Source organism: Camellia sinensis, chromosome 6 (assembly GCF_055761805.1).
Source record: "Camellia sinensis isolate YWXY chromosome 6, ASM5576180v1, whole genome shotgun sequence".
NCBI lineage: Eukaryota > Viridiplantae > Streptophyta > Magnoliopsida > Ericales > Theaceae > Camellia > Camellia sinensis.
In genome coordinates, this window is record NC_138966.1 from 122,008,178 (window position 1) to 122,017,958 (window position 9,781).

Sequence of the window (9,781 nt, forward strand, 5' to 3'; positions counted from 1 at the left end):
TAGGTTGTACTAAGAAAGATATAAAATTATAAAGTACTATATTTATTCTTAAGTTAGCCTATACCTTTTAAGTGAAATTGATTGAAATGATTATTCCATCAAAATGTCTATCATCATATCTGTTTGACTAAAAATGTAATAAAAAAATATTACAAATGGAATCATAGAAGAACTTAAAAAATGATCATTTCATCTCATTTGAATTAAGCAAATAGAGCATTAAGTTCGTGGGAAGGAATGGAATGAATAATGTGATGTGAAATCTCCACCAAGAAAAACCTCCATGAACTTCTCTATTTGTGAACGCAGCACATTTGAAATTCACTCAAGGCTAAGTTTGGCAACAAAAGTCACTAAAAAAAAAGAAAAATGCTCTGGAGCTTTAATTTTTAGCTCTAAAGGTAGCTCTAATGAGTTGGTAGTGGGTTCCACCCACAGTTCCACCCACAGTGATGTGATGTTTTGGTCTTGGTTTGTTTTTATTTTATTTTTTTTGTTCATTGCTATGTTATTAGTGTTTTATTAGAGCACCAAAATTAGTGGTCTGAATCATTGCTGAAAAAAAAAGCTTAAAAAAAGATAAAGTACTATACAAAAAGTCAAAAATTTTATTTTCTTTCTTTTTTTTTTATAAAAAGTTAAAAAATCATTTTAAACATACTAATTTTTTTCACTTTATATTTTAGTCAAAAAAATTATTAAAATAGCCTATTTCCAAACTAACTCTATGCAAATAAGTCAAACTTAAACACATTTTAAAACTTGTTAAATTTTTAAACCAAACTTAAATAGCGGATCACTCAACTCGACACATCTAAAATCCTAATTTGTAGCCTAGTATTCCATAAGATACCACATACTAAAACTAAACCATGAAGGTAGGTGATCCCATGAGCATTGCCATTCTATAATTGTAGCACCAACCAAGTTTTAATTTATTTATTACTAGTTTCACTACTACTTGTTTTAAGGAGATTTAAGGCTTCTCTCCCACACAAAACATGTCAAACTAGAAAGTTTAGGTTCAACAAACCAAGCTCTAGAGAGTTCAAATGCCAGAAAATCCTAAATTCTCTCATGCAAATTTGGCTGGATCGGCTGCACCCGGAAGGTGAAAGGCATCTGGGGCTGGTAGTCATTCACTTGACGATGATATCCATTCTCCAATTCTCTACTTTCCCTCTCCATCTCTTGCTGATGCTGTGGTGACAAGAACAAGATAAGAAAATGAAAGAAAAGAAAAGCATAACAAGAATTTTTTAGTGCAAATATATACTTGTTGATTTTCACAGGAAAAGCAAACTCTGGTTATGTCAATGATAATCAAAAGTTTGTTGAATTAATTTCATATTAATTCACCAAAAACTAATGAATAGAAAAAGTACCTTTACAAAAACTATTTGCCTTTTGATTTTGGAGTTCAGAAGTTATTTTTTTAAAAAAATGGAATGAGTATTCAAAAACTACTATTCGATTTTGGAGTTCAGAAGTTATTTAAAAATAAATTAAAATGGAATGAGTATTCATATTTGGGGATGAGATATTTTAGTCAAAACGTCATTACAAAAAAAAAAAAAAAAAAAAGTAAAAACTCACCTCTCTATTTTCTTTTTGTACATCTTTTGTAAAAAATATTAAAAAAAAAAAACTCAAAAATCAATTCTCAAACCAACTCTGTATGGGTGTGTGTTGATAGAAGACAAAAACAGAAATCTTCCACATGAAAATTTACAATTTAACATGAAAATAGAGATTTGTATGAGTGAGTAGGATGATGAGCATACCAGTATCAGATTGAGCTGCTTGTTATCCTCCTCCAGCATCTTTCCCTGATCATTGACAATATGTTAGAATATGCATCCAACTACAACTATATAATAAAGAGATCGAAATGTAATCATTTAAGGTATGCTTGTTTCATCTCTACTACATACATTTTTCTTCATCATCCTGTGAATCTCCGACTGCAACAGAAACAAGGAAAAAAATATTAAAGATAATGTATTAGTCTTTTGGCACTACCTCGTCATATAAGTTAGATTTAATCAACCGATAGAGCTTAAAATTTTACTTTAATTACCTGTTTGTAGCGAACACTTTCAAGCCCAGTTTCGAGGGTGTTCTCTATGGCCATGAGATCTCTGGGCTGCAAAGATGTTATGTCTTCTCCTTTCAAGTGCCTGAAACATTCACTTAAAATGAGATTGTAAAAATAAGATTGTTTCAAAACAAATTTTCAAACCCAAGCAGTATTAACTTATTTCTCAAACTCAGATTGTTTGATGAAGTAATGTTTTCAAAATGAATTTAGTAAACACAACTTCAAATTTTTTTACAATAAATCAGTTGAAATTGTGTTTTCAAAACACAGTTTCGTTTGTAAATACTTAGAAGCCTATATGAAAAAGCCTGGAGCCAAGCCATTCGAATCGGCCAGTTTGCTTTTGATCTATCACTATCTTTCTGGTTGTTCTGAGTTTTTGATATAAGAGATTCCAATGTTTATATTTTGTTAGAAACAAAATATTAGAAACTTTTTCTTCCTTTCAATTTTTTGAAAGTAGATTTTGACCCTGAAGTCATGTAACAACTTGAGTTTGAGAAATAAATTTAAAACTGTTTGGATTTGAAAATATTGTTTTAAAGCAAACTTGAGATTTTGTATGTGATTTTTTTTTTTTTTTAGATAGTCAGATTTTGTATACTTTAATCATCAATAAATTCTCTTTTTGGCAGATCAAAAAAAAAAAAAAGCAACTTGTGCTTAACAAAAAAATTCAACAATATATGTGCTTGTTACCTGAGCTCAATCTGCAAGCTGTCATTTTCTTTCTTGATTCTATCCAATTCATTGCTGAGATTCTGTGAGTTTTTATTTTTTGTTTTTTCATTTGTTACAAACACCCAACAGAAAATTTATCATCACAAGCAAGTAAATGATACAGATCTAATAAGAGATAGATGCAATAAATAGGCAAATCAACCAATAGAACATATAATCCATGCTTGTTTATGTGGTTTTAATCGAAGATCCACATATTACAACAAAAAAACCAGGTAAAAGAGAGAATTCATTGATAGATTCTATTCAAGGAAATATTTTCTTGGGTACTTGGTTTTTGAAAGGAAAGAGAAGAGAGAGAATAACATTATATTACCAGATCTGTCCATGGATGTAACATCTAATCATATAGATTTTAGTGTCTTTTCACCATTATAAATAAATAAAAAATTACTGAAGAGGTGAGAGAAATAGAGAGAACTCAGAGAAGGAAGTCATCCCATTTGTAGATCTGTTCATAAAATTCATATTTTTAGCATAAAACCATGTCATTTTCCTCAGAGACAAGCCAAGAACATGAGATGCTTTTAAGGCAAAATATTAGACAAAAGGGTTGCAAGAAATAAATATATGTGTGTGTGTGTGTGTGTATATCAAAAGAGGGACAGAATCAAAAATACCTCATGCTTGGCATCCCACAACCTCTTCCCAGACTGTTGGTGATACTTCTCCAAGATGTCAACCAACCTTCACCATGAAAAATAAAATAAAATAAAATAAAAAACCCACAAAAAAACTAAGCCATCAAGAAAGAGAAAAGAACCTTCACCATGAAATTTTTTTAAAAATATATATAAAATATTTTTAAAAAAACACAAAAAACAAACCATCAAGAAAAAGAGAACCTACCATGGAAAAAAAAAAAACACAAAAAGAAAAGCCATCAAGAAAGAGATAAAAACTTCAAAACAAAGAAACCCTACAGAAATAATAATTAAAAAAAAAAGAAAAAAAAGAGAGAGAGAGAATGATACATACGTAGTGGAAGGGCTACAGAACTCATGCATCTTGCCAGAACTGCCAAAGACAACAAGAGAGACCTTAGCATCACATAGAACAGTGATCTCCTTAGCTTTCTTCAAGATCCCATTTCTCCTCTTTGAGTAAGTCACTTGCCTGTTGCTTGTGTTCTCTATCCTCTTTATCTCTATCTTTCCTCTCCCCATCTCTCACTCTTTTTCTCTCTTCTTTTTCTTCTTCTTCTTCTTTGGTTGCAGAATGTGAACATGACAGAAGAGAGAAAGATAAGAACATAAATAAATGGTTGAGAAGAGAGAGAGAGAGAGAGAGAGAGAGAGAGAGAGAGAGTAATGGGAGGGTGTGGGAAGTGCATTTTCCATTAAAGGGTTGAAGACAAGAAACTTTCGAAGAGTCCCAGTATGGTTGGTTTGAATAAAGGCACTTGACAAAGCCAAAGCCTATAGGCTGCTAATATCTTCTGTTGTTTGATTTAACTTTGCTTACAAGTTTGTTACACCTTCTTAACCCTTTGTTGCACCCTTCTTAACCTTCGGGTTTTCTCTCCCTCTCACCATGTATACATCCATATACACATACTTACCACTTACAACAATAAATTTATATATACTAGTATGCAATTCGGAAAAAAAAAAAAAGAAAAAGTAATAGCATAAGAATAATTATAGAAAAATGTAAACTTACTCAAGTGATAAGAACTTTTTTTTGCCAAACCGATGATTTTGATTTCAAGTCTTTTATATTGTATAAAAACACAATTTAATTGATGCTAATTTTACTCATGGTCTTATTTCGCCAATGCACCAAGGATCCTTTAGAGTTTTTTTTTCCTAAAGTTTCCTAAAGTGGTTTGTTGTATGGGTAAGATTTAATGCTAAAAAATTGATGTGACTTGTCATTAAATCTCAACCATACAACACACCACTCTAGGAAACTTTAGAGAAAAAATACTCTAGAAGATCCTTACTCTTCGCAATGGTATGATCTCCAACCCCAAAGTAGATGTTATGGTTCGCTCGAGCACCATATGTGGGGTGTTGGGAGTGATTCCCTTTTCCTTTTGCGGGTTGGCATTGGGAGTAATTCGTTTCCCTTCTAACAAGTGATTAAAAAAATACTGATTTATGTTTTGTCACATTTGGGATAACTTATAAAAATTAAAAAGTCAAAAAGTTATTCAAAAATTTGAAAGTCCATATTATTTTGGGAAAGCTTGTGAGGGAAGTTTAGAGGGCAAAATTATTATTTTGTCCTTTGAATTCAACTATCCAAAAGTCAAAAAGTTAAAAGTCAAAAAGGCAACAAGGGTATAATGGTCATTTTAATTTTACTACAATATTTTATTACATATTTTTTTGTAAAAAGTCAAAAAGTATCCCAAACATACATATTTTTTTTTCTCTAAAGCCAAAAATTCAAAAAGTGTACTTATATAGCATATCTCAAACAACCACTAATATTTAAAACATATCTTAATAATACTAAATTTTCTTTAAATATTTGATTTTGCATAGCTGTTTTTTTAAGAATTAAAAAATAAAATTATGATTCTAAGAGGGTGTTTGAGGTTTACTTATTTGTGTTTTTTTTTTTTTTTTTTTTTTTGGGGGGTTCTATTTTCGTTTTTAATGAACTTTTTTTAAACATTTTCAAAAAACTTTAGATTCCGCTTGACGAACTGAACAATTAAAAAAATAAAAAAAAATTCCAGCAAAAGTCTAAAAAAGACAAAAAAAATTAAGTAAAAAATTGTATTTTTTTTTTTTTTTGAATTTTTATGTTTGTCTACACAAGACAGATCGAAAAAATAAAAAATTATGACATAATTTTTTTAAAAAAAAAGTCATTAAAAATAATAAAATTCAAAAAAAAAATGTGACTTTTTTAGCTAATAGCCAACTTCGCAAACACCATCTTAGGAGAGGTCGGGACGTGAGTCCATTTTGTTTGGGTCTAGGCTTTAGTCAAATTCAAAAGTAACTTGGGTCAAGTTTGGCTAAACTAAAAAAGTGCACTTATTTCATCTTTTTATTATTTTTAGGTCACATCAATCAATATCTCCTCTCTACTTTTTCTGCACATAATACAAGAAAAGTCAAAAAGTACACTTATTTAGTCTTCCCAAATTTGGCCTTAATATTGATCAACTTTAAACTTTTTAAATATATAGAATCAAATAATTGAAAAAGATCCTTCAAAATCGAAGCCACTTAACTCAAATTCAAAAGTTATTTTGAAAAAATTTTTTTTTTTTTCTTTTTCAGTAATTATTTTATGAACATTAAAATGTTACTAACTATTGTGGTAAGAATTTTATTAACTATTGTGGTTCAGTAGGAATTATTGTGGTAGTAATTCATTACTATTTATTTATTATTTATTATTTATATTTTTCTAGTAGTCCATTATTGAATTTTATGTGCTTAATTTTAATAATAATTTATTAATTTTAATAATTATTTAAGTCGCTTAAATCTTTTCTGACCTAACTGTTTAGGTTTGTTTAATGTTTTACTTTTAGTTCGCTCGACAATAAAATTGAGACTTTGCTATAGTCTAAAGATTTTAATTTGAAACAAAATAACGTTGTTTTTTAGGCTTTGTAACTTAAAAAATAGGATAAATCATATGTCACTGTGCAACATTGAGGCCGTTAATTAGGATCTCTTAATTTTACTTGCTTGTCAAACTGTATATTTTATGTGTGTTTAATGTCAATCAGGTTGTACATAATCGGAGTATAAAATAGGCAAAAAGACAGAATTTGGAGAGAACAGATTCCCGCACGTGCATTGACTTTTCTAGGAAAACGGGTCCAATGTTTTAAACTTGTTTGCAAGACATCAGAAGGATAAATAGGCAAAAAAATGACTGGATTGGGGTTCTGAAATTATTTTTGCAAGGAAAGAGATGCTAGGGTTTCAAGCGGTGATTTTCTCCAAAAAGCTTGAAGAACACTTCCATGGGGTCTTTTTCATCATCTTCTTCCTCTTCCTACTCTTCCATGAGTGACTAGTATTCTTTTCTAGGGTTTTGATGAAACCCTAGCCATGTAATTAGGTTTTTCTTTTTAATTTTCAATTATGTAAAGGTTTGAACAATTGTATGGTGTTTTAGAAGTTTTATATATATATTTTCCATTATTTCTTTATATATTCAGCTTTCTGTGATTGTTGAATGTTTTTCATACAAGAGTTTTATATTCTTTCACATTCAAGATATGAGACAGAGCATACTACGAGGAACGAGTCGTGTCACTACCCTAGTTTAGAGTGAACAATTCGTACTACTTGAGATGGTTCATGCTCGTACATTGAACGTGATGATTTTCTTGTTAAATGCTTTGAACTTGTAGTTGCAAAGCATTATCCCGTTCGAACCATAACATAATTAATTTCAATTGGAAACCTTATATACGTAGCTAGTGGTGGACTCTTTGTCATAGGTTTTTCTCCAAATCAGTAAATCCAATTTTATTTATAATTGATAATTTAATTACTTAGTTTAATTTATTTGTTATTAAATTAGGTTATGAACAATCAATCTTTTCATCAAAATTAATTTAGGAATTTAACAATTAAATTAGTTTAATTTCACAATTATCCCTGTGAATCGATACCTAAACTTGCTATTATTCTAAAAGAATTTGGTATAATTTTGTATTTAATTTTGATGTGTGTAACGACCCATCAATACATTATCCAAAACTTAATTATAAATGCATGACAAAAATTTATAATTTTGTATTTTAATGTTTATAAAGCTTACTATTAATTTGAAAATATTTTTTTAAGTATACACTAAAATGTAATTTTACGTAAAAATTATTCTGTATTTTAATTTAGACTTCGTTTGTCAACTATATATTTTAGTCAACAAATTAAAAAATAACTATAATTTATCACATCATTTTTTTTTTACTTTTTTACATATTTTTTTATAAAAAATTAAAAAATTACTAAAATAACCTATTGTCAAGTTACTTTATTTTAGATGTAAACACAATTTTATTAAATTATGTACTGCGGGCGGTTGTCATCTACTACTAGACAAATGTGGTGATTTAAGGCATTGGATTTATGAGGGTCTCCTCTAAGATTTGAGTGGTGGGCACTTATTCAGCTCGTGAATTAATAAAATCTTAACCATCAAATCAAAATCAAAAGTTATTTTCACATCAATATGTTTGAGGAAACAAATTTTTTTCAAAAAAATACTCACAATTTATAATTAAGACCCAGATTTATTAATAATGTCATCCTATTACAAGTTTAAAAAGACAATTGCAAATAAATAAGAAAAATACTCACAATTTATAATTAAGACCCAGATTTATTAATAATGTCATCCTATTACAAGTTTAAAAAGACAATTGCAAATAAATAAGGAGGGTCCCTAATGAAATAATTGCATTAGACGAAGAATGTTGTAAAATAATTATAAAATAGTGATTAAAAATGTAAAGTTATTAAAATACTCTTTTGTAGGGATATATTTTCTGAGTACCAACATGTGGTCAAGGTGACGCCGACGTGTCAGTCGAGGTGCCACGTGTCTCGGTCATGATACCGAAATCGTCTCGGCTAGGCCGAGGTTATCTGCGAAGATACCAGAATCCGCGATAAGCGGATAATGGACAAGAGTCCTAAAATGAGAGAAGATTTCAGTTTGGATTAGGATAAAACTCTTAGAGAGTTTATCCCAATCCTACTAGGAGTTCAAGATTAGCAGCAATTCTGAGTCAATTGAAGTTAGGTTTCTATTAGGACTAGGATTGTGTTGGCTATAAAAGGGAGGTACCCCCATGGGTCTAAGGTATGTCTTTTATGCTCTGTCTAGTGAGTTAAGCACTATTGATTATCTTTGAGAGATATTTTACTGACTTGATCGTCGGAGTGCCCCCGGGTGGACGAGCCACCGCCGGAATCTCTTCTTTCTCTTGCAGGTTGTTCGGGCTTAACCTATTCTGCAGGTGTTCTCCAGTTGAGCACTAAGTTGGCAGTGTGGTCGGAAATTGACACACACAATTTGGCCCCGTCTGTGGAAAAGAAAGGAGAATAGATGGCCAGCGACGGACAGAAGGATAAGGTTGGGGACGAAATCCCTGCTGGGAGTGAAAAACATGTTGACCCAAACGTGGAAGAAGATGGTCGTAATGAGGAGACTCAGAACTAGAATCACAGCACAAAAGACGTCGGCCAGGATGGTGACGTGCCAAAGAAACCAGAACAAAGCGGATACTACAACGAGGATGATCTCGAGATATGGAAGGATAGATGCCTGCGGAGGGACGAAGAGGTGAAAGAGATGGCAAACAAGTTGGCAGATCTGCAATCGATCGTCAATTTTATGTTGCAAAATAGCGTCATGCAGCCACCATTCTCGCTGCAGGACACGCCGATTCCAGCGGCCAATGCCCAGAATGGAGGGCAGAAACCAATCCCAACAGCCCCTCAGCACACCAGAAGCGAGAAACACTCTCACCGGCCTTCTAGGGAGGTCTGGCGAGGAGAGTCGAAGAGAGAAGAGTCACGAAGGACACATTGCACTAAAGAAGCAAACCCAAGAGAACATCGGCACGTTCAAAGGCAGGAGCTGTGCTTCGACACAACTCATGGAGAAAGGTCGAAAAGGGCCCACAACGAAGCTGAGAGTAGTATGCCAAAAAGACTGAAGTTGGGAGATAGCCGAGCTCCTGGGCGAAGCAAGGAAGACCTGAGAGATTACCTCAAGAGGAAACAGCATAATGCCGATGCCGAAGTAACTTCACCTGTTAAGCCGAAAACACCATTCGCGGTAGAATTAAACAAATTTGAGGCGCCGAAGAGATTTAGTATGCCGAGGTTCCAAATATACGATGGTAAGTCAGACCTCAATATCTACGTTGGATTATACTTGAACTCAATGGCATTGTATAGTGGGAACGAGTCGTTGCTCTGCAAAGTTTTCCCCTCATTCTTC

At 31.8% G+C, this 9,781-nt stretch overlaps 1 protein-coding gene across 1 annotated transcript; it reads right to left on the reverse strand.

The window, feature by feature from the left end:
• Positions 1 to 908: 908 nt before the first annotated feature.
• On the reverse strand, positions 909 to 4,166 carry LOC114280199 (agamous-like MADS-box protein MADS9). Its single transcript, XM_028222536.2, has 7 exons — positions 3,821 to 4,166; positions 3,463 to 3,529; positions 2,801 to 2,862; positions 2,081 to 2,180; positions 1,935 to 1,964; positions 1,785 to 1,829; positions 909 to 1,200 (listed from the first exon to the last, which is right to left on the reverse strand). The coding sequence occupies exons 1-7, from the start codon at positions 4,006 to 4,008 to the stop codon at positions 1,066 to 1,068; spliced, it is 627 nt and encodes a 208-aa protein (XP_028078337.1). The 5' UTR covers positions 4,009 to 4,166; the 3' UTR covers positions 909 to 1,065.
• Positions 4,167 to 9,781: the final 5,615 nt, after the last annotated feature.

Coding starts and splice junctions, on each gene's coding strand:
- LOC114280199 (XM_028222536.2), bottom strand. CDS start 4,008: ATGGGGAGAGGAAAGATAGAGATAAAGAGGATAGAGAACACAAGCAAC. Junction 3,530..3,820: donor TTCTGTAGCCCTTCCACTAC/GTATGTATCATT, acceptor TTCATGGTGAAG/GTTGGTTGACATCTTGGAGA. Junction 1,201..1,784: donor AGCAGCTCAATCTGATACTG/GTATGCTCATCA, acceptor TTGTCACCACAG/CATCAGCAAGAGATGGAGAG.